The 25676-nt window shown below is 42.3% G+C and overlaps 1 protein-coding gene across 10 annotated transcripts in view; it reads left to right on the top strand.

The window, feature by feature from the left end:
- The window catches only part of Pkp4 (plakophilin 4), a 200514-nt gene that overhangs the window by 53638 nt on the left and 121200 nt on the right, over window positions 1-25676 (top strand). For 7 of the 10 annotated variants that reach the window (XM_052182511.1, XM_052182512.1, XM_052182509.1 and 4 more), the window contains exon 2: window positions 10452-10588. The exons of 1 other annotated variant lie outside the window; for it this stretch is intronic. In XM_052182511.1, coding sequence (XP_052038471.1) covers window positions 10457-10588 — 132 coding nt within the window. In that variant the 5' untranslated portion in view covers window positions 10452-10456. Of the gene's footprint in view, window positions 1-10451; window positions 10589-10733; window positions 10804-25676 lie in introns of those variants that run through there. 2 more of the 10 variants (XM_052182516.1, XM_052182518.1) reach the window with 2 other exon arrangements.

The following is a 25676-nucleotide window of genomic DNA, read 5'->3' on the forward strand; positions in this document are numbered from 1 at the left end:
AAATTATTAAAAGCATCATTACTTAAATCAGTATTTATTAAAAGAGACACATTAAATGTATGTGTAATTAATGTTTGATGATTCTCCTGTTCAAATCTGTCAGCTTTCCTTTTCTGCCTGCACATGTACTGAAGTGCCTCTCAGATTACCACGTGCCTCAAACCGGACCTGTTTAAGCAGGTCGTAACGTAAGGGGGGGGGAGCTGAACTGCTCAAACATATACTGATGTCTGTTGTATGCCTAGCCTAATGCCACATTAATGTGCAGGGAAAAGAATGAAAACTTGAACCAGCCTGCATCAAACTGGCTTCTTTTTCTAGAAAATCATTTATTCCTACAGTTAAAAACCAAGCTTTCAAAAACCATAGGACCCTCTTACAGCCAAAATGCAAACTGGTACTTTATTCTGCTGGCAGGAAGCTTTACTATTAATTTAAAAAAAAAAAAAGTAACTTTCTGCACTGTCTTAACTTTCTTATTACTGAGATAAACACTGTGACCAAAAACAAGCTGGGGAGGAAAGTTTATGTCAGCGTAGGAGTCTCAATTTATACTCTATCATCAAAGGAAGTGGTAACTCCAGCCAGGAGTTACTAAAGCAGAGGCCCTGAAGAAAACTGCTTACTGGCTTGCTCCTGGGCTCTGCCCAGCCGTTCCTACACACTCCAAGACCAACCGTGGGGAGGCACCGCCCACAGTGAGCTGGCCTCACGAGGCATCAATCTAGAGACTTTGTAGAGGTGATCTGATGGAGGCATTTTCTCAATTAAGATTCCTTCTTCCCAGATGACCCTAGTGTGTGTCAGCTTGACATAAAAACTAGCAAACAGTACATAATTGCTGTTTTTATTTTAATATGCCGCCAACACCGGCAAGTCGGATTCCGATTTTAGTTGTAAAGCACTGTTTCCCTCTCATGGCATTAACTCGTTAGACGATGACTTACGTGGAAGGATTTCCCAGCATATGCTCCCCCGGCTCAGAATGTTAACAGGCGACCCGCAAGAGAAAGTGGGGGTCTGTGGCAAATGAGGTTGAGGGCTTGGGGTTGGATTTAGTGGTAGAGCATGGGCCTTGGACACTCACGTTCCTAGGTTTAGTCCGAAGCCTGAGGGGCTGGGGAAGTGGAGGATTTTATGATTTCTTGTGGTGTTTGTGGTGCTGTATGCTAGGGACTCTCACACTCTCAACACCAAGCAGTAGTTCTCCACACAGGAAGCCTCCGCAGCAGCCTTAACCCTGTGCATGGCGTGCACGCGCGGACACACACACACACACACACACACACAGTAGCCGGAGGCTTCGGTTGTCACATGGGCCAGCAGAGAGTAAGAGCTGCCCACGTGTTCCCCAGATTTGCTCATTGTAGCAGCTTAGTTTGGAGATGATTCACACTTGGAGAATCTTAAATTGAACCTTTAAATTACAAATGATTTAATTTGTGACAAACTGAAGTCCAGTGTAGAATATTGGCCCCTCAGGCAGGATGCTGAAAAGCCAGTCAGGTAGTCTATGAGGGAAGAAAAGCCAATGCCATCAGGTAAGAAGACAAGCGCTAAAGAAGAAGAAAGAAAGATGTCACTGCATTGCATACTTTTTTTTAATATCTCGTCAGCTGGTATAATATTTATTAAGTGCTCAAGTCTTAAATAGTCTTTCTGTGTAATTTCTTTAGTAATTTAGGTATCAGTCACTGTATTTCTAAATCTACTAATTTCATTAGACTTTAATCTTTGCTAGCACTGGAATTATATATGAAAAGCTGGTGAAGAACACAGATTGTTGATCAAACCGGGTGTGATATGATTTACTATGCCTTTAATTGCAAGTTGCATGAAAACAAATCCATGGAGATTAGGAAGCCTAAATTGAAGGCAAATTTTTAAGGAAAAAAGCTTAATAAAATGAAAACCATGGGTGGGCTGTTTCCCACCTGAGCCCCCTCCTACCTGTTGGCCGCCGGTTGCTCCAGGTCCCCCACTTCCTGGAGCTGCACTTTTTTTATGGTGACTTACTAGTTTGTCTGGTGTTGCTTTTTAGATTGGGAATAGATTGAGGGTCATACATACTCTATAGTATTGCATGTAACTTAATCAAAAATGTAAATAAAGTATATTTTCAAAAAATTCGCGTAAAATATTATTTTTAATCTTATGATATATGACCATGTTTTATGGTCCTGGTGGGTGTATCATCTCCTCATGCTTACTGAGTGTGGCGGGCTTAATCGGCAGCCGTCTTTCTTAGCACTCCATCTTGGCAAGGAGGCTGCTCTGCCGGGTCTCACCTGGCTGGCCCCTCAGGGGCCTGTCAGGTCAGGAAGGTCTGAGGTGGACTGTCTTCCATGCTCTGCCTTCTTGGCTGGGATGGCTCTCCTCATGGCATCTGAGCTCTCTCACGGTTCAGAGAAGCAGCTGTTAGGCCCCCTCAGCTGTACTCACCGATATTTCACTGAGGTCAAAGCTTGTCATGGTGCAGCCTCTGACTGAGTGAGTGCTGCCTCTCCTTCAAGCAGTGGCTCTCAGCCTTCTAATGCTGTGATCGATCCCTAATGCAGTTCCTCACGCTGTGGCGGCTCCCAGCCCTGACTTGTTTTGTTGTTCCTTCATAACTGTGACTTTGCAACTGTTACCCATCACGATGTAAAGCTCTGTGTTTTCTGACTGTCATAGTGACCCCTGCTCAAGGGGTGGAGACCCACAGGTTGAGAGCCACTGCCTTAGAGGCTTATCCCAGAGAGTCTACCCATGCTTACGGAAGTTGCTGTGTCTTTTGTTCTAAACTTTTCTCCCTTGTATTTATGACTTGGTGGCAGAACTTTCTTTAAAGATTGTCCTGACGTTCTGAGTTCTGGTATTTTGTAAAATGCTGTAATCTTAGCAGAGCGTATGGTGCTCATATGTAATCTCAGTACTCAGGAGGCCGAGGCAGGAGGATTCCAAGTTCAAAGCTCACCTTTGAACAGGCCTCAGACTTGGTGAGTTTGAGGCCAGCCTGGACGACAGAGTCCTTGCCTTCACAGTACCTGCTGATAGTTGTGAGCTTTTGCTGGTTTGCTGTAATTGAGAACAAGTTTGCCACCAAACTGATTCTCATTTCTTGTTTTCGTTTTTCTTTTTGCCTCTGAAATCACATTTGGGTCTGTCCTAACCCACAGAATCCTGGGCTTTCCTGATCTCATCACGACCAACCTTAGATAACATTTTGCTCTTCATCCTGTTAACTTGAGTTCCTTCGTAGCCTTATTTCCTTCAGCATCCCTGGCTTCTCTCTCCACACACAGTTCTCAGTATGAGCACTAGAACATGAGTGTCACCTGCCCTTCTTCACTGCCTGCTGTTTGGGGACTTCCTGTCTGGTTCACTGCTGTGGTGTATGGCAGCTGCTTGGGCACTTCCTTCAGCGGCTGCCCACCCGAGTGTCCACTCCTCCTGACCCTCCAGGCTCTGCCCACAGGGACAGGTCTGCCAGGCTCCCAGGTGCCTAACCCATCTCTGGTGTGGCAGGCTTTCCTCTGCTGCCTTACCACGGGTCTGAACCTGTTATCTTTCTGATGTTTTGGCACAGTGATGGCATTTTTGAACTTTCTAGACCTGACTAGTTTTCTTAAAATAGAAAAAAATGTCTCTTTGCTATCTCCTCAAGCTGTGAGGCAGGGAAGAGGAAGTGTGTGCTCGCCTTCCTCTTAGCCCGCTCATCCCAGACTGCCAACTGCACTCAGGCTTGGTGGATGGCCCCACTCGGGATTATTAGGGTTCACCCCCCCCACCCCTGGCCTCAGTATGGCATCTCTGTACTACAAGGAACCCAGCCCTTTCGTTTTAAAAAAGAAGAAAATCTGAGCCCTGTAGTGCTTTCCAAAGAAGTGCCCTTTCTTCTTCACTCATCATGAGAAATAAGATGTTTTGGAGAAGAGTTGAAAATAGCTTAGTGTAATCCATGCTCATCAGGATCAATTCCTGTTTATTAGGGACAGTTGTGCAGTGCTGTCTGTGGTTACAGGAGCAGGGTCACCCATCCCCACTGGACACAGCTCAAATGTCTGGACAGGGGACCGAGCAGTGCTCACTCTGTCACTGTTTTACTTTCTGAAATTATTCATCATTGAATAGTACAGGGTTTGGGGGCATAATATTTGTGACATGAGTCTCTTTTATTAAAATAGGAAACATGTAGCAGTTAACCTGGGTGCATCATTGTGCTGCTTATAAATGTGCGCTTATTCCTGTTTCTGTTTATGGGTCATACCTAGTGTTGTGGGTTCTATTCTGTTAATCTTTTTTCTTTGTGTTTCCGTACATGGGTGGAAATGTGTGCACAAGCATGTTGGAGGCCTGAAGCTGATGTCAGGAATCTTCCTTCATCACTTTTCTACCTTATACTTTGAGCCAAGATCTCTCAATAAATTCAGAGCTCGCTGCCGGCGTCGCTGGTGTGGCTAACCTGTCTAGCCTTATTGCTTCCGGGCTGCCTCTGTCTCTGTCTTCCGAGGTTGGGGGTCCAGTTGGGCATCATGCTCACGTGGAATTTGCATGTGTTTCGGGTGCCCGAACTGCAGTCCTTGTATTCACACAGCAAGTACTTTACTTTTATCTGCTGAGCTGACTCCCAGCTCGAACTTGTTAGTCTTTAACCTTTTTCATTTACTTTTTTTTAAAGGCCACCCTGGAAGAATGCATAGAAAATAGATGCAATTAAAAGAATAGTTAAAAGTCAGTGAGTCCCTTGCATTTCGTGCTCCAAAAAGGCCACTAGTGGAGAAATTAGCTGCAGTGGGGTTTCAGGCCCTCCATCCCCAGAGAGACATCTGCTGCCCTCAAATCTCCATGAGCTTCTCCTGCTACTTATCAATGCATATTACTATATTCTCTAAGAAATACAATTGTATTTTGCATGTTTTAAATTTTGCAGAAATAGATTTCTACTCTGTATTACTTTTCAAGTCTGCATCTATTAAGCATTGTAATTGGGAGGGCATTTTGTTTTAAAGGGCTGGGTTTGTAGGTTCAGTGAAATGCATCCATGAGTATACTATGATGTATTTGTTTACTGATACTGGCCACTTGGGTTATTGGCAATTTATAACTTGTTAAAAGTACTAGATTATCTGTCCAGCGTCTCAGGGACAAGAGAGTTTCTACCTAATTGAGAATGGGATTACTAGAGAGCAGGCTGTGTGGAGGCCACTCCATTAGACAATGCCTACTGTATTGAAAATGGTAGGCTCACTTCCATGTTCAACAATAGCATGTGATGTTTACCTTCCTTGCCTCCATCTTTGCCAAATTTTGAAATGAAGTGTTTTGCTCTTGTGAGAGTTATGTATTGATAACATTATTAGGCTATGTTACATTATTAATTTGCATCTTTAGTTACTAATAGAATTGAGTGTTTTGCTATTAGCCATTTAGATAGCATCTCCTTGCAAGGCCTTATTGGAGTCTTTTGCTTAAACACCTTGCAGTGATCTCTTGATCATAAAATTCATAAATCAAAACCTTTCACTGTGCATAGATTATTCTCTAGGATTACTACACTACTTGGCATATATCTCCATGTTATACAGTTTCTTGCCAATAAGCGCATATATTTGGATGAACTGTGTGATTAGAGGGTTAGCATTTACCCACCTCTAATCCTTGTAAAACATTGCAAGTTTTGATACTGCTTTTATTTCCAGAGTATTTTAAAAGTGTGTCTGAGTAGTTGATCTCGTACTTTAGACTCTAGCATAGATTCCATATGGTCCTGAAGATGTTCAACTCTGTAGGTACGCTCTCCGTTTCCTAGGGCTGTGCTCGCTTCTGTACTATTTCCCCAGTGAGAGGCTTTCATTTACTACCCAGTATTAACGAGTTTTCTTATTTTTACTCTAAGTGCCTCTTATTCTTGTTTCACCTTAAACTTTTTCATCGTCCTGTCATTAGTGTCTTTATATATTTGAATCATATTTAAATATTCACGGTTTTTTTACTTAAATTATCTTAATTTGTTCTCAAACATTTTTTTAGCTTAAGAACTTTCAAATAAATGTATTGTGGTTCCTGTCAATATAATGTTTTCCTGAGTGTTCTAAATGAAGTCGGGAAACATATTTTATATTCTACAGTTCTATCTCAGAAAAGGAGAGACTGTAGAATCCAACTTTTTAGTAGTTTGGTGAAAAAAAGTATACTTATATTTTGATTAAAAGTTATTAAAGAACAATTAGAAGGGAATAAAAACGAACATCTAGTATTGAGTTAATGTTCCAGCGTATAAATTTAGTAGAGCTGATTTTGTAATTTATCTGTGGATAAATGGAGTTATGTTTATTGGGTCATAAACTGGCTATATATTTTATTTATAAGCTGCAAAGAAAGCCTTGGCCCGTCACACTAGAATATATGAGAACTGCCAATTTGAGCACAATGCCCACTGATCCCGGAGTTCACTGGGGTACAGTACCCTCAGAACCACATGTAATACAGAACCATCAATGTCTCAAAGTCTTCTTTGTCTTTGCTGAATCATACCTTGAAACCCCATAATTACTCAGCTGCTTCCAAAGAGTGTCCTAGGATGCTCAAGACTGGGGTCGAGCAATGGACCCTGCAGCCACCTGAGGTAGCACACACCTGTAATCTCAGATCTGGAAGACAGAGACAGGAAGACACTGGATGCTGCAGGGTGTTATTCCCTCAGAATAAGCCTGCCTTCCTGGCCTCTGCCTGTGTCCTAGAAGGGCAGTGTGGCACAGCTGACAGCGCTGAAGGAGGGGCTTCCTAACAACTGGGAGTGTGGAATGCAGTCTATGTCAGCCTCCTTTTCCTGCTTCAACTGCAGCACCTCCAGCCAGTGCGCCTACTCAGTTTCCTGTATTTGGGCTGCAGGCCTCTGGTGATGGGCAAGTACCGCCTACCCTCGGGGGCAATCAGTTATTCAAAACGTTGCACATTTGAACCATAATCCAAAAGGAATGATTTTCCTGAGCAATTTGATGATTGTTCAAATTTGATTCTATGTGTAAAAATAGAATAATACACTGTTGTTACAAAGACATTTTTAGTGTTGCTCTCAGGATTGTCACCTCAAGACTTTAGCCTTTTGTATTCATAGCAGTCCTTCAGGGTGTCAGAGGATCTACTTGCCTGCACAGGCCCTAGCTTTCTTGGGTTAGCCTTCTCTTCTTTTTTGTCTTTGTTTCACTGAGAAACTGTTCTCTTTCTTCTATGACATTTTGAGTTCGTAAGGCACAAGACCAGCACCATTCATCACAACCCTTCCTATGCCTGGAGATAATAGCAGGATCCCTTTATAGCCCGCTCACCATTTCCTAAATGCATCCACCCATCATTCCTGTGAATGTGCCGCCTATAACAGGAAGTGGATATGTCCCTAGAAGCCTGAAGTGGGGGGAGTGGGAGTCATATGCCCCTTAGACCCCCCTCCAATCTTAAGTTCTGAATCAGTGTAGTGGAAGGTCACCTTAGCTTTCGAACTGCTTACTCTTGAACCTAGAGCATCCACATGTCTGCCCAGCACATTGCTGAGCTAATGTTTGTTATTTGGTAAATTCACTATTTGTCTTATTGCAGACTTTGTACATGCCATCATATATTTATATCATTAATGAAGGTTTTGGTTATTATTAGGTCAAATTGAGAACTCTGGCACAACATTAGAATCCTCTATAGATTGATCTATTTCATTCAGGTATTTATAGATTGTTCAAGTCAGCAGTTGCCCTTATTTCAGCCCCATTTCTATGTTAATTATAGAATCATAAGGGACTTTTAATATTGTGTATGCCTCACTAGAATTGAGACGCACTGCATTTCCATGGTTACATTGCCGAAGAAGGAAATTTGATGAGCTTACCGTGACTTCTTTGGTGTGACTCTTCTTAGTTCCCAAAAATCATTCTTGTATAACATTCTTTGAAGAGGCCCACCCAGCATCTTGTCTCTGTCTTCTCTGTAATGTGAAGAAGCTACCTTCTCTTTTCTAAAAATGTAGCCATGGCATTTCCTCCTTCCCTTTTCCTGGCACGACTGCCATTCTGCATGTTTCTTTGAAAGCCCCTAAGATGGCTCAGTGTTCTCAGGTCTTCAGAGTGTGCTCACTCGGATCTGGGACCTTGTGCCGCACTGTCTCTTACCTGCGTGTGTGTTTAGGGTGGAAAGAGTATTAGCGCCTGTGACCCGAGTCATTATGAATACTCTCACTCTGGACTTGGCAGAAAGAGGGATCAGCTCTTGTGTTTAGCTTTACTTAGCTTTATTTCCAACTCATTAATGGATCTGTGATTGTAAGAATGATAAGAAAATAGCCTCACATCTTACTGTGAGGCTCCTTTTGGGTTACAGCGCTTGAGGACTATGACAGAGAAAATGCTCAGGTCTCCACTCTCCACCCTGTTGCTGTTCATTGCATTGTGGTTATTGAAAAATCAAAACGAAAGAGTGCAGCTAATGAACATTGCTTCTGCACTGTAGTAGTTCCTTCATAAGCATGCTCTTTGAACCTCTGTGGACTTCAGTGTTAGGTCACTGTTTGCCTCTTGTCAGACTCTGCCTTCTCTAACTCAGAACTTGCTGCGTCGGTGAGGTGATGAGCCAGAACAGCCTTCCACCTCCAATCCCTTCCCACCCTCCGTAGCATGTGAGCAAGCGTCCTGTGCTCCGAAGATGCCCATCATGTTTCAGGAAGCCAAATAAACAGCATTGAACACAGCATGGTGCGCTCCCTGAGATACAGTCATTTAACTTGGTATCCGTCTGTACACTCAGCGCTTCCTCTCTATAACAAAAGGAATACTTTGCTCCTCTTCTAAACTCCCTTTTGCTCAATGACATTTTGTCATCCTTTCCTTCTGACATGTTGGTTGTTTCATTTGATACTCTTGACATTTAAATTTCTTGGGTTTTGGCATTGTTTGTTTCACTGTTGCACAGTAACATTTTTGTTCTTCCCAGCCATCTGTTCATTCTAAGGTGTATGATTCCCTCCTCCACCGTGACCAGAATGCTTTCATCTCTCTGCTTGCCTTGACTGCTAAGTTAGGCTGTCTGTGTAGTGTTTTTTCCCTTAATAGACATGGTGATGTTATCTTTGATAAGCACTTGGTAAAAATAGAACTCCATCCAGCTAGTAGTTTGAATGTGCTTTACACGTCAATAAACACATTATAAAAGATAAAGATGTCCATCAAAACCATTGGATTGTGTTGTATAAATATTAGTGTGTCCATTTTTATCACGTGAGGCTTGAGGAATGGTGCTTTGCCTCAGTGCTCCTAGGTTTTGACTCTAGGCTCACTTGATCCAAGAATGAAGACCCTCCTGTCAGTCCTTCAAGAAGATCCTCTTGTAGATTAGCTTGCACCTAGTGCTTATCCTCTGGGAAACCAAGAGCTCAGCCTCCAGAGCAGGTGCAAGAGAGACTCCTGAGAGTGGTTTCCCCTTGGGAAGATGCTCAGACCCACTGCCCATCACCTGTGCCTATGAATATGTCAAGAACGAGCAACCACAGCAGAGACCTTGAAGTCCCAAAGGTCAGGACAGAGTGGAGGAAGATGAGTGCTTAGTAAAGTCTTCCCTTTTACTTAGTTATTGTTCAGTAAAGTGCAGCTGGTTTTGGAAGTTAGGGATGGGAAAAAATTCCCAGATCGAAGGATACACATGACCACCATAGAGGTTAATTTGTTAGAAACTGAGTTAGAGTGGTATTTAGAATAAACCATGAAGAATGTTGGCAAAAATATGACGTGTAAGCGCAGTAGCACATTTAAATGGATGTCCTCCTGGGCGTTCTAGGATTTATTTGGTGGGATTTGTCCAGTGACAAGTGACAGACATCAAAAAAGTATCATTTGTATATTTTTATTCAACATGGATTAATTAAGCATTAATTACATATATGAAGCATTAGCCTTGTCTTATGAACAGTAGAGTTGTCTTAGGAGACATCTGCTGCCAGGAACTTGTTCTGTAGCAGCACATCAGCGTGATCAGATTCCTTGAAAGAAACCAAGTCATGAGAGCCCCACCTTGGGTGTCCTGGTTGTAAGTTGTTAAGGCATAAAGCTTGTTTTTAAAACCATGAACTTTTAACTTTTTTTTTGTTAACTTTCAAGCTTTTCTTGAGTTTCAAATTTCTTTTTTAAACCTATTGTCTAAGCTTCTCCAATCGATAAAGTATTTTTCTGTCAATTCATGTTTGTAGATGTCTTTTGTGTGCATATTCCTAGAAAATTGAGTCATTTAAAGAGCCCCCCTCCAGCCCTTTTAATGCCATTTTTCTACAATGATTTTTAAATATTTTCAACTATGACTTGCTATTGGACTTGTGATCACTCTGTAGCCAACCACTGTACTTCTTAGGAACCATCTACAGTGGGACTTGTCAGCAAATCCCAGCCCCCAGGTGCTCAGGAAGCAGTGTTAACCCTTTGCCTGCTTGATTGCAGGAGGAATGCCCGCCCCTGAACAGGCCTCACTGGCGGAGGAGGGGCAGCCCCAGGCCCACCAGGAAGCTGTCTCCACTGGCCCAGGCATGGAACCCGAGACCACAGCCACCACTATTCTAGCTTCCGTGAAGGAGCAGGTACACCCTTTCATTGACATTTGCCATGACATTTCTACAATGCCTTTAAAAATTAATCTTTGGATGTGTTTTCAATCTGTCTAACGTCCTTGATGCCTTCACGTTTTCTAATTATAAGGTGTTTACATCCCTGAGTACATTGGGATGACTGGCATGTAGAGCTGCTCCAGCTGCCAGTCAGAATCGGAACATGCAGGATACTTGTGCGTCTGCAAGTAAGGAGGACAACCTTGATGGTGCTCGGTGTCTGTCTCCCACATTGCCGAGTGTGTGCATGCGCGCAGAGCTGTGTACGGCGTGTTTCACGATGCTGACTGTCCGTTAGGACTCTGCCCTGTACTGTCTAGATACTCTGACTATTTTGACATAGGTATTAGGGTTGTCTCTGTGGTTGGGGTGGGGGGAGGGTAAAAAATGGTATTTGTATGTTTGTCTCAATCCAAGCAATTCATTTTGTGAGCTGATGTTGTAAAATTTGTCACACTGTGTCTTTTTGCTTCCACCTGTGTTTATGTTTATCTTTAAATCACTAATACTCTGTCCTTTAACTCCAAGTGACCTTCAAAGTTAGGTCTTCTCTGTAGTGCTTAGAGAAATTGGAACTCTCAAATTTAATTTTTAAGATTTAAAGGCCTAATAAGGTGCATGCAAATGTATCCTCTAGGAATCGTTTTCTGCTTGCCTCTAAAAGAATCCCTGTGTCCTCCGTGAAGGTTACTCTGCTCAAATAATATATTACTTCCTTTTTTTTTTAAATTTACTATTACTGGGTATTCTGAGAGAAACAGACTGAATGTGATAGTGTTTTCCAAACTCAGCCTCTGTGGCACACATAACTAATGAAGACAAAGGAGGAGGGACCATTAACATCACATTGCTTCACCGTCTGCCCTCACCGGGACCTCTGCATGGGAGTACTCCATACCTGACATTGCAGCTAAGTTTTTAAGAAAACCAGTTTAGGAAATTACTCAAATAACAGTGTGATTATTTTCCTTATTGAATTTGGGAGTTTGGAAACGGTACAAAAGTATTTGAAAGGCTGTAGCTATAGCTCAAGGTAGGGTGCTTGTTTCACATGCTACGGAAACATTGAGACAGGAGAAAAGTGATGTCGGACTGCTTTCATTTACTCTTTCTTGAGTGTACCTCCCAGAGCCATTAAGTGAGGGGAAATGACTGTTGCCTGGATCCCCCTCCCCGTAGCTGTCAGACTCCAAGGTGATGTACCTTAGTGCTCCTACTGTTCTGATAAAGCATTGGTAAATTGATCTAAATGCCCAGAACTGACTGGAAACTGGAAGCCATGTGCACCAAACAGCCGCAGAGGCGCCGCATGTGCTCCTCCACACTAGGGGCCCTACGCTGAAGTCCCCAGGGAAACCTACTGTGATCTTTTCACTGGGGAATTCTGGGGTGGACTGACATTATGTTAGAATTTCATCTTTTGGTGATACATTGTATTCGAATAAATATTTTGTGTGATATTGCAAGGATTCCAATTACTCTAGGCAGCAAAGTATAGTACATGCTGCTTATTAGAAGGATCATCATATGTCATCCAGATAATGGAGTTATTTGGAAGACACACTCTATCTTTATTTCTCTTCATGTCCTGAGGAGTTTGAGTTCATTAATACACATTTGTAGTTTCCGTACATAATTTCTTTTCAAAATTGTCAGTGTTCAGCACTCAGGATTTCAATCATTCACCCCAGAGAATTCTGTCTTCTGAGTTAAGACATATGCCTGCTTTTTAAATAGCAGTACAACTTCCATAAGATTTTTCAGAAATACACAACAGATACTTGAGTAAAAGCTTCTTGGTCCTGCAATGAAATTTGCCACTTTCCGTTGTCAACACTATGAGACAGAGCACAGGAAAGCTAACTATGAACAAGTAACACTGAATACCTTCTAATTCTGAGTTTAACTGCTCATCAGGGCAGCATTCTTAGCCTACGTGTTACACAGCACTGACATGATTGCTGCTGATAATGTTGGGCATTGAAGACCAGTATTCGGAGATGAAACGCTGAATCACTTAGCCTTGCTGCCTTGCCCTGGTCCTCGTTGTGGATGATGACGTCAGCTCTGCTGTTCTCCATGGATCACCCACAACGAGGACCAGAGTCAAAGCCTCTGTAAGGGGCTTGTGCTGGAGCCCAGACGGAAGGACACTGCAGTGCAGTTGGGCAGATGGCGCCACTTTCCATCTTTGTTCCTCTGCTTGCTGTGCCATCTTGAGGTTGTTGTTGTTGTCTTGTTTATTTTAAGCCTCTCTATACTTCAGTGTCCTCACTAATAGAATGGATGTAAATATAATGACAGATAATATTCACATATGGAAAATGGACAGCAGTACTTGGCACCTAGGAAGGGCTGATAACACCACTGCCACCTCCACCACCTCCACCTCCACCACGACATCTACATGTAAAGATCTCCAAGGAGCTGCAGGTTTTAATTTAAATGTATTTAGGGATTCCGTGAGCCTTCTTTTGGACATTGACATTAGTAGACCAAAACCCTGTCTGAGCACTGAGTGGTATTTGTGTTCTCCTAGTATTTTACTTAACAAAAAGTCTTAAGCTTTCAAATTTTAACCATAGTAGCCTCACAAATAAAAAGAATTTTGTGTGTAAATTCTGAGATATGGTCATGTAAAAAATAACTTACCAACTTGTTGATGTATCACAACCTCAAACCACGGATACTGTCGAAGCACTTAGTGGAAGAGTTGTAAAGTGAGAACCTTTACCACTCATCTGAGTTTTGAGAGGAAAAGGCCGCTGCATACCTCGCATGTCCTCCTCTCGGGCAAGTCACAGGAGATGGAAGGGCAGGAAAAGGGCAAACCGCCCATAGCCCCAGTCTGTTAACTGTCTGCGATTGGCCCTTTCCCTCTGGGGTCTTCTGGCAACAGAAGCCACAGGGCTGCTCCCTGCCACAGGTTAGAATTTACCTTCTACTACTATGAAATGATAGTTTTTCACATAGATGTCAGCCAGGGTTTTAGTTAGGGTTTCTCTGACTATGAAGCCACACCGTGACACAGCAACTCTATAAAGGCAAACATTTAATTGAGGGTGGCTTACACTTACATCATGGTGGGAAGCATGGTGGTGTGAAGGCAGACGTGGTGGTGGAAAAGGAGCTCAGAGTAGGAGTTCTACTTCTGGATCTGCAGGAAGAGAATGCCATGTTGGGCGTAGCTTGAGCTTTGGAGACCTCAAAGCCCACGCTTTAGTGAAACACTTTCTCCAACAAAGCTGCAACTATTCCCTACAAGACCACATCACCAAATAGTGCCATTCCCCATGCGCCAAGCATTCAAAAGCATGAGTCTGTAGGACCATTCCCATTCAAACCACAATGTCCATGTACAGGAAAATTCGTCACTCTGGTGAGGACCAAAGGCTAGCTGCTCTATGAAGATGTAGTCTGCCAGCCTGAAATCCCCTCTCTCCTGCTCCCTCATGCATTGTAGCACATCCATGACTATCCTGTGCTACTTTGGGCTTACATAATTGGCTCCCTAAGGAAAGGGTGGTGTTTTATATGTGTGTTTCAGGTTTCTCTTCCTAGCACCCGCTACTATATCAATCTTGCAGTAAATGATTGCCCAAAGAAGAGCTCAGTACTGTTGGATAGCCTCCTTACTGACTTGCTGTTTTGTGAAAACCATGAACTTGTAGCCAAATTCACAGAAACATGGTAAGCAAGAGTCTCATGTCTCTCAAACAGCATCTTACCCAGCCGTCCATTCCTGTTCTTAGACAGTTTTACTTTTCCTGTACCCATATTGGTCTAGGAACTAGATCTATCTACATAATTGACTGTAAAGTTTTATCTCATGTCTGCTGACATTTTGACACAGATGTTACAGCTTTCTTTCCCCACATGCCCAAATTAGCAGACAATTAAGTACAGATAATACAAGGATGGGTTATGATAGTGATTTGGGAATTTGCTCTATAAGAAATACAGGTTAATTCCTAGAAATAAGAGGAGTGGGGTCTTTGGATTAAATCTGAAGTTACAGAAAGTGGCAGTTGAGTCACAGCCCCCAGTTGACTCCAATCAGGACCATCACTTGGCAGCTTCTGCTGTTTATCTCTCAATAAGGATGCAGGAGTCCAAGATAAATTAAGAGGCAAGGAGGGATTTTTGTATCCTAATAGTGTGTAGATTTCTGGCAAATTTTAAACTGCTGAATAGCTAGCTTATTACACTGCATGCAATCATTAGATGAAGAAATACATCCAAATGTAGTGCCCTCAATGGGCCTTGCATCAGGTGAAAACCAGAGACAAAAATTACAGAGTCAGTTTTGAAATTACATAGCATGCTTTGATTGCAAAGGAATCTGGTGTGGCAGCGGCTAGTCATTGTGCCTTTCCCTGCAACTTCAGCATGCCCCATGCCCTCTTCAAAGGTACAGAGAAACAGTGACCGACAGGGTCTGTGCAGGGTATTACCTACTGACTGGCAGAGTACACTGTATTTTTATAACAGATGGACTACTGTCTCTTGGTTTTAGAAATGTTCTTCAAAATAAAAATGATATTGCCAATCGTGGATAGGATTAATAAATACATTTCACAATTCTATATAGGATGCAAGATTACTTCTTTCCTATAGAATCATGTGTATGCACACGTGTGGATGATTTGAACTTGCTTCTGGGACTGTGACTTTCATTCTTTTGCCTACTCATAAGCCATACTCTTTAAATGGTTTTTCATGATGATTAAGAAACTAGAAATCCAGATTTAAGATTGAGGTGAACCTAGATGTTACCACATCGCTAACCCATAAGTCCTGCGTGTGGCTCTTGCTCTGGTGTGCTCCTAAATTAGGTACCCAGTGTATGGCTTCTGTTATTTTCAATGAGTGAGAATCACCCTGTTCCTCATTTGTAGAGCTCTCAAGGAAGACTCCATCATTCACAATAATGTGTTCCTGGATTTCTGTGGAAATTACAAGTAGACCTTCATTCGCCTGTATGTATTTAAGTGGTAGTTAAATATCAAAGTGTGAAGTGAGAACCAGGGATCCTTAAAATTTGAAGATAAAACAAAAGAATTTGGAGCCCAACCGTGTCCTATTGATATTACTTCATTTGAACATGGCTATCTTAGCTTTAGTAATTACACGCCCTTCCTTTATGGCAGAGTGCCCAGAACTCAACAAATTCCTGTGCAATTATTTACTTTATTCCTCTGAAACTGAAACAATGCACTGCTCCGCACCTGCCTCTGCAGTCTCCTTTTGTGCAGCCTGAGTTTATTTACACTGACTAGTCCTCCCTGACACACTTCAGTCGCAAGCAGAAAATACCTTCATTCCAGCTGTAGGCAAGCGTAGTTCATGGCAGTTAGGGAAAAGTACGCGCTCCCTGTTAGGCTTATCTCTTCTCTTGGTAACCAAACACTGGCGGTTGTAGTGATTGTTTAACTTACATTTTCCCATGCCTGAGAGATAAGTCTGAAGTTGTATGGCGGAACTGGACGTTCGGTGTTTTGTGTGTTCTGCAGATGCACATGAAAACAGTGTTCTTGCCTGAGCTTGTACATCCATTTCAGGGTGACCTGCATGCATGAGTGGTCAGCTGAACACCTCCCCTCGACATTCTCAGCTCTACCTTACCTGAGTTACCCTTCAGAATTCCTGAATGTTTGTTCTGTTTGAGCTGAAGACAGCTAGGGTTTGGGGTGCAGTGTCCTTTCACCATAGAGATGTGTTTATACAAACTCTATCTGGCTGTTCACACTTAACAGGATCACAGACACAACTAGAGTGCATAGGAGGTGTCATAATAGGCTTTTAACTAAACTTTGATTTTAATTAATTACAAAGATTTATCACAGGCCTACTAGGAGCAAAGCTCTTTGTCAAGGGAACAGGGAGGCGGGAAGGAGACCTGTAATGGTGATTTGTTTCATACATTCCTTTCAGAAGAATGTCCAGTCATGAACAGTATTGTTAACTTCATTGGAGGAGTAATTGGCCCACAGAGCTGCTCTTCTATGTGCACTCTGGTTCCTCTCACGTTTAAGAGTGCTAATGCACACACACACACAGCACTTCAGTTATTTGTACATTTACCTATTTAGATATTTTAACTTTAATATTTTAGCAGCAGTACTTTACATTTGAAAGTAATAGAATACTTTTTCTTCGTTAACATTTATAGCCAAACCTGAGTTTTTATGCTTAAAATTTTAATTTCCTTTTCAGTTGGATAACCCAGTTCACAGATTTTTTTTTTCAGAGTTAAATTATTAATGCATGGGATAGTTTCCCCTGTATGAGCACACTTTGTGCTGCTCCATTTGAAGTGGTAGCTGCTGCCCTGGTGAGATGGGTGGCGACATCATTCAGTTCTGAGTTTTGTTCTGGTCTGACATTTTCCCGTTGTTTCTGGGAATATTTCAGAAACATACTTTCTATTCAGGTAGGGCCCCAGAGCTCCTCAGAGCGTTGGCAGAGCATGGGTGTTTGGAAGGTGCCTGCCTGTGTGCTTACATGCTTACTTTCTAGACTGCTATTCCTGTTACTTTGCAGAAATGAGTCCATATGGTCTTACTTCGTTTGTGTATGTTTTATGAATATATTGTTTTCCAGAATGATTAGATCTGCTTGTACCTTAGCAAAGTAATTTAGTTGTAATTATTTTGTTTCAAGCATTCCTGAGAAAAACCATTTAAAACAAACGCTTTTCAAACAATTTAAAAGATAAATCTGTGTCTTAACTTGTAGAATGTATGAATCAAACCTTCAAGGCTTAGGGGTTGCATAAAACAGAAACAGATTGTAAACAAATTGAAATGACTCATTGAAACTTGAAGACATTCATATTACACAGTTATTTCTTATATAATTCTACTTCAATAACTATACTTCAGATATACATATAGTTTTTATAAGTAGGATAGAATATTTAGTGTTGAAATATTTTGCTTTAAAGAGTAATTTTTCTTGAATAATTATATAATAGTTAAAGTCATTTCAATGTTTAAGCTAGTAAGTTTAAAATGTTTTATTAGAATATTAATTATATATAATAATGAGTTTTATTACGATATTTTCAGACATATATGTAATATATTGTTGCATGTAGTTTGTGCTACTGCCTTAGCTCCAGGTGGTGATTGCACTCCCAGCCCTTCCCAGCTTCCCTTGAATCCTCAGATAAACACATACAGTCAGTTTGTTCTTTTACAGCTAGCCTTCTTGGCACAGTTACTGGGCATTGGCCTCCCACCTGGAAAAGCATGCCCTTACCAATTTATTATCTCCATCTCTCCACCTGGCATAAACTTAGTGGCTAGTCCTGCCTAGCCACTGCCAACCATCAATGGCCACCAGCCTGTAGCGGTGGCCACAGGTCCCAGCTTCCCTACCGCCACCCACGCCCTCACATGGTTGCTACGTACTTCTTTCACCAAAGCATGGCAGAAAAAATTCCTCTCGTCTTCCTTGTATCTGCCTTTTCCTCCTGAGATCCAGAAGTCCCACCTGTACCTTCTGCCCAACAATTGGCCCCCATCTTCCTTTACAAACCAAGAAACAGTTGGGGAACGGGGTCTTAACATCAGAATTGCCCCCTTTAATATATTCCAATCATATTCTACCTCACTCCCACCTCACAATACACAGTCCTTCCACTTCTACACCTATTAACCAACATAAGGCATGGTCTCATTCACTGGCTTTTACATCAGCAGTGTTCGCCATAGGATAGCAGCTCCCGGACAGCATCCTCAGCCGGTGACTTCCCTAAACCACTCCTCAGGCTCCCGGCCTCTGCCCAGAGCTCTGGCTCTCTGGTTGCTGGGTGCTACTGAGTTGTCATCCATCCTCTGGATATCTTCCGTCATGTGACTGATGGGAGCAAAGAGTTTTTATTTTTAAGTATTGCCATAAATTGCCTTCTTTTAAAATGTAAATTTTTTTCATTTACTTCAGTTTTCACTCTTCAGTTTTATTTTTTCACTTGTTCTTTATTAAGAAATTGGCTCTTTGTTTGTTTGTTTTTAATCTATAACATAAGCTCTTAACTGCAGGATCTTGATTTCTCTTAAGGTTGCAAAAAAATAATGAAGAAGTGAATTCTTATTAAATTGTTATAGAAAGGTGTTTTGTCGTTTGCTGATGTTGCCTTCGCTGTGAGCTGACTGCGCAGACATCCCGAGGCTTGGGAAGCGGGTGAGCAGTCTCACATGAGCTCCCCGGACTGCAGCGCAGGCTGGCCCACACGCCTTATGCCGACAGTGCATTCTGTGATGGGAAACGATTTATTTCTCATTTTAAATACTGTTTCTTATGAACACAAATCCTTAATACTTGATAAACCTTTTAATTGGCCCCTTAAAAGCCTATGAAAGGTTGTCGGGTGAGGGTAGCAAGGGCCAGGGGACCCCACAAATGTACTGACTGGGTGTGAGAAGAGTTGGAGGCATGGCTGCGGGGTCACTGCTAGAGCTGGATGGGAAACAGCAGTGTTCCGTCCAGGCAGCTCTGCCCTCTGAGAGCAGAGCCCTGTGCTGCGATGCTGGCAGCCATCCTGCTTTCGAATAGATGGCTGGATCTTCTCTCTCTTCTGCCACCACTGCTGTTATTAGAAGTACTGTTACTACTGCCAGTGACAAGTGAAAAAAATTAGAAAGGAGTTTTAACCCCAGTGTGCTATAAGAATAAGTGGCTTCGGGAGTCAGGGTCCAGTGAGAGTCCATGCTCTGTGCAGGAGGACAGTAGCCCTGGGTGTCCTGGGACTGACCTTGTAGACCAGGCTGGCTTTGAATTTCACAGAGATCTGCCTGCCTCCGCCACCTGAATGCTGGGATTAGAGGTGCGTGTCACCACACTCATCTTGCCTGTGTTCTTATTCTAACTTTTTGAGTTAATATAGTCAATAAAATTGTGCCTGTCTTCAGAGCCGCTGAATTTCTTTGTTCCATGTATTGCCCATGTTACTAAATTTGTTTGATAATCACATAGTCCTGAGTGATCCAATATCTTTTTATATTTATCCTTCAATTAGCCAGGGTGTTTTCTGTTGCTTGTTACTAAAAACACCTGATTATGCAGATAACTATTATTACAACCACCATTTAGAGAAGAGGAAAGTGATGTTCAAGAAAGCTAAGTAACTCACAAAACCTCCAGTGTTCGTAAGTAGTGAACCTGAGATCACTCTTCAGGCATAGCCAACAGATGCAGAACAAAAATCAACTGAACTCTGCTCTGGATTCAGTGAGACAAAAGGATGGGTAAGGTGACTCATCACAGTAGAGTATCTGAGGACCTGTTCTGGAAAGCTCTAGAACTGAAAGCATTGGATAGACATGGAGGAAGTCATAGAAAAGGAATTAATAGAGATGTGGTCCTCTATGAGAAAGATTTACATGAAATACTGTGATAACCACGGAGATAGTGTTCTGCTCAGAGCTGCATCTTCCCTTCATGATGGTAACAGTGCAGTCAAAGAGCAGGACCTGAGTTCGTGGTCCCCAGGAAAGTCGGCGCACAGCCATGCAGAGCACTCTGCCTGCAATCACGACCGTAAAAAGGGTTTTGTCTGTTACCTCATAGTTTGAGTCTAGGGAATCTCATCTGAGAAAATATTGAATATTAGCATAAAGAATGTTAACCACAATGACACTTATAATGCCTAAAATTAATGATAAATTGATTGTTCTGTGTAGGTGGAATTGTATCACATTGTATGGTATTACATGCATGTGACTGGCAGTACATTATAAAGAATTTTTAGTTGAATGGGAGAAAAAATAGGATTAAAAGTGAAACATTTAAATACTGATCAGTTTTACTACAGAAATACATATTCACATGTAGAGCCACCACATACATGTATTACTGAAACACAAGAACACACATCTTAACATGCTTTCTTTGTATGTTTTCTACATTTATCACAAAAAGGATTTTGCTTTTTATAATATTCTAAAGCTACAAAATAAGTTGACTGATGAAGAATAAAAGACTGTATTAAAATAATAATTGTCAGGTGTCATAGGCTAAGGTTAACAGAAAAGGAAAGAGAGGTGAGTTCTCGAAGGTTATAAGATGTGGGATCTTGCTGGGTGCATTGTGGTTAATAGGCTGGATTGTCTTGGTTATAAAAGTAGAAGATGTGCGATTGTGAAGGCAGCTGAGCGTGCACATCTCCAGCTGGTAGTCTGTGCTGTAATCCTAGCACTCAGGAAATGGAGGCAGAAGGACCAGAAGTTCTAGGTCACCATCGCTTATATAGAGTTTGCTTGTCAACCAGGCTACATTAGATCCTGTCTTCTAAAGGGAACAGGGCTTAAGATGTAAAAGGTAGTGGCAATAGCATATTCCTGCTGTATAGCTCAGGGCAGTTCAAGAAAGATCTGCATCCAGACCGAGAAAGACCCAGAGACAAGGCCAGCTGGCCTGGCCAACAGGAAGGGTTTCAGACGCGGAAAAGCAGAGGGTCATTTACATGCTAGGTGGTCCTGATGTACTCAAGGTAGGTCAAGACCTGAGGAATATCAACTGCAAACCAGTTCTGCAGATCCAAATCTTTTGTACATTTTTGTAGGAAATACTCGGTTCCATTAAGAACCTCTTTAGATTATCAACCGTTTACCTTGGAGAGAAGTACACAAGGAAGCACTAAGGGAGATATGGGAAAGTGTATAAAACCTCACTTTTGCTCATGCTTTACCTTAAGGAGATCACCAAGGAGACACTCCACTATACTTTACAGATTGGAATAGTGTCTGAGCTGTAGAACTTATCAAGTACTTAAGTGTGATGGAAAATAGACCGACACAAGACCTAAACATGAACATTAAATAAGTTAATCATATCATTTGCCACCTCAGAGAGTCAAGGATGCAAGGGTGATGCTTTCTTCCCCCAGAATAATGGGACGGGGAGCTGACCAAGGTGAAGAAAGAACCCGAGACACCTCTGGATGGTTTATACGTCATACTTTATTTTCGCTCACTACTGAGACACCAACTTATATGAGGTTAACATTAAAAGAGATTTATTCAAATGGGAATCTTTTACTGACTTTGGTTGCTCTCGCCTGTAATCCTAATGCTAGGGAAACTGAGGCAGGAAGATTGCTATAAATTTGAATCTCTCTTGGGTTACAGAGGCCCTGTTTCAAAATACCAAAACAAAATCCATGTATCCCTTCTAATTCTAAAATAAAATGGTGGCCTCTGGGTCTTGTCTAGGACCACACAACACAGACTTCAGCTCTTACAGGCATTGGTCCATTCTGTGCAGCAGCCTGTTCTTACAACTATAATATATTTTGAAATGATGTCACAACTTTCTTTTGAAGGCAGGAGGTATTGGTACTGACAGAATTACATTTCCCAGCTTTTAAATGCTTCCAGCAGTATCTCATTGAAAATATGGCGTGAGTCACATCTACGCCTGAAGAAATACTGGTGCTTTTATGAAGCAGGCGGGAGTTTGTCACTGCTGTGTTCACGCATGCCCTTAATCTATTCTTGCCTTCTGTAACCTGGATGTACTCCAAACCAAGTGAAATCACTCTGACTGGTTTATTAGCACGGGCAGAGCTCTCATATTGGTAGATGAAAGTCTTCCCGTTTGATATATTCCTACCCAGAAGAAGGCAAATGTAGTAATTAGGACTATCTTATTTTATTGCTAGCGCTATGCAAAAAATATGGAACTCCTTTTCATACAGTTCTGTGAAAAGGCCTAGCTACAGAGTCTTTTAAGCTTGAAGTGCACAATAATAGAATATATTGGGCACAAACATGCAAAGTCTTGTTTGCTGTTCTGTTAGCTGTCGGCTAGTGCCTTGAGTGCCCCAAATTAGCTTTATATAAAGCTTTTTACCATCCCGAGAAAGCTCTGTCTGCCACTACACTTAATTCTGAATCACCTTCCAGGTTAGAATTGGCATGTTGGAAAGGTAAGCATCCTGTTGGTCAGAGTAATGTCAGCTGATGACCCGCAAGTCATTTCATTTCATTCATTTAGAAAGCGGCTACCAAGAACGGAACCACAAAACCAGCCCTTGTTCTAAAACTGAACATTCTCATTGGTGTTTCAAAGGAGCCAAACCCTTCCCATCGCCCTCCACTCCTAGCCCTCTCAGCACGCCCAGAGCATACCTCTACCACAGAACAGTTTTCACCTGACCCTTTAAAAGGCTCACCATGCTTCACTGTTCTTTCCTAGTGAATTTAGTGAAGAAGTTAAGGGCATCTTGATATAGTAGGGAGAATGCAAACACTGGTTTCAAGTAGACCTGAAATCTGTCGAGGCTAACATAGACTCCTATAAACCGATTCACAATCCAGGTAAGCCCCCTCACCTTTTGTAGCTTTAGTCCTTTCTATGAAGCTAACAGCAGCTTTGCCCACTTCTCCAGCTCTACTCACATCCCCTGTGTGAAATGCTAACCAGGTGCTGGGCATTTACCAGATAGGCCAGTCACCATTCAGGAGGAGCGCTATCACGTTTACTAGGTGCGCATGAACACTGAAGTTTCGTCATTCACTGGGGGCTTTATCACCAAAGCTCAATGGAGCTCTAGTGTGATTCTTCCTAAAACTACCAGAGCAGAGGAAAGCCAACTCCGCCCTGGTGTGGAGCATGGTTTACGCCACTTTTCTTTATTCCTGCTAAGCTTTAAGTTTGCCCAAGCCTGCCCTAGAACCCCCTCACCTGAAACACCAATGCATCCAGCGTTCTGTTCTGCAGGTTTTCTGAGAAGCCATTGTTTAATGACTGTGAGCTGTTCTAAGCAAGGTTTGGGTGGCCTGCTGCAGCAGTCCTGACAGCCTGCTAACAAAACCCACACAAAGACTGAGTCAATAATCTACCCTGAGCTTTAAAGATCCTGGTATATCTTACTAAAAACAGTTTGTTCAACTTCTGCATAGTGCTCAGTGGTGTGTGTTCAGGAAGCCGCTGTCTGTATGGCAAGTCTTGAAAGCCAGTGGAAGAAAGAAAATCTTTATAGCCAGCAGTGGTAGCGTAGCCTTGTAATGCCAGCACTTTGGAGGTTAAGGCAGAAGGGTTTCAAGTTCTAGGCCTTATAAGACCTAAGTGACATAGAGAAACCTTGTTCAGCAGAAGAAAAGACATTAGGAATAAAATCAATGCCAAACTGATCAGAACACAGTCCCTTGGCTGTTTCTCTTACTGGGTATTGATGTTATAATAGCCTTTTGCTGTGTTCTTGTTTTTAGTTTGGCTTTTGAGTCTTACTAAGTCGCATTACCATTTAGTTAACAGCTTTTAATTGCTCTGAACATCACTTGGACAATGTCGGAAGCACCAAGTTAGCAAGCTGTATGCGTTCCCTCTCAAACCTCTAACGGTTCTGTGTGTCTGCTACCCATGGCCCAGATGATGATGTTCAGAAAGGGGTGAGATGTCAGACTCCTGGAATATAAATCACAAACACAACATGACCTAAGTAACGTTAGTGTTGCTTGGAGAAACACCATGACCAAAGCACCTTGGAGAAGAAAGGGTATTTTTGGCTTATGCTTCTGAATAACTGTTTTTTTCATTGAATGAAGTCAGGCCAGGAACTCAGAGGCAGGGGCTGATGCAGAGGCAGTGGCAGGGTGTTGCTTACTGGCTTGATCCAGATGGCTTGCTCAGTCTGCTTTCTTACAGAACTGAGGACCACCCACCCAGGGATGTCCCTGCCCATCATAGGATGGCCTCCACAATCACTAAGCAAACTTCCCAGTAGCTTGCCTTCAGCCTGACCTTATTGAGGCATTTTCATAACTGAGTCTCCCTCCTCTCAGGTGACTCTAGCAGGTGTCACAGTTGACAAATATGTCCAGCACACAACACAAGCATTTCTTCCTGAAATTTGATCTGCTTATTACAGGCTCAGTTGATATTTGTTCATTACTGAATTTCCAGTTCTGATTAGAAACCAGTCATGACCAAGTGCCCACTCACAGGAGGGCTGCATGAGTCAAAAGCCTGTCTCCTACAGCCCCACAAACGGCCTGTGTTAGACAACTTCAGAGAACAAAGTGTTGCAGAAAGGCTATGGTCCGCAGGCCTGTCAATTCTGCTGTGTCAGCAGGAGCTGAGTGTGGAATAGGAGTGAGGCAGCCAAGCGATAACAGCCCATCCTGTCAGAAAGCTGTCGGTCGGTCGGTCGGGGAATGCATATGTTGGCAGGGAGGCCTCCAAATACTTTGGCTAAACTGTGGAAATGTATTCATCGGTCCTGCAGCAGTCCAGGGAGCAGGGAGTTCGGGAGCCTGCTGCCCTTCCCTCGCAGGAGCAGACAGCTTCCAGTCCTGACAGGTCACCTGTTGGCAGCACGCGCTTGCCTTTGGAAGATGGAGCTTGAACCCGGCTGCCCCAAACTGAGAATTACAGCCCCAGGGAGCAGCTGTGGGCCCAGCAGAAGAAACCCTCGCCAGCCACAGCTTTGGCCACAGAAAGAGCAGAGCCCTGACACCGGATGGGATGCTGCCGTCCGCACTGATCCAGGCTGGGCCGTAAAGGAATCAGAATCATTACTTTTATTCTTGTGTTCCTTGGACCATGGTCTTGCTTGTTTTAAATAATAAGAAAGTACTACGTAGGACAGAATGGAATCCCTTGTGTTCCCAACATGAGTCTATTTTAAAGTAGTTTTGAGTACATTATATCTTTAAGCTTTAAAAAACTGAGTTTCTGAATCTTATAAATACTGATTAAATTTCATAAACTAAGTCTTGAGCTTTTATGTTTGTGCCACCTTGTAAATTAATAATGGAAATTATTAACTATACCAAGTCATCGATGTTGCAGTGAGACCCTAACTGCTTTGTTCCTATATTTGGGGAAATTATTACACTAATACAGGATTTTCAATTTGAATTTTTTAACAACTACCAGTTTTCTCTCTAAAGTACTCAGAATCTCAAGTTACATTCATAAGCTTGTTGAGCACAATTTTCACGATTGCCTGAAAATTATTTCTTTTACAGTTTGTAATTAGAAATGAGAACATTTCAAAGTATAATCAAAACTAAAATATTCGTTATAGTCAGCCAGAAAAAGGTTTTGAACC

The sequence above is a fragment of the Apodemus sylvaticus genome, chromosome 5 (genome assembly GCF_947179515.1).
Source record: "Apodemus sylvaticus chromosome 5, mApoSyl1.1, whole genome shotgun sequence".
In the NCBI taxonomy this organism is placed as follows: domain Eukaryota; kingdom Metazoa; phylum Chordata; class Mammalia; order Rodentia; family Muridae; genus Apodemus; species Apodemus sylvaticus.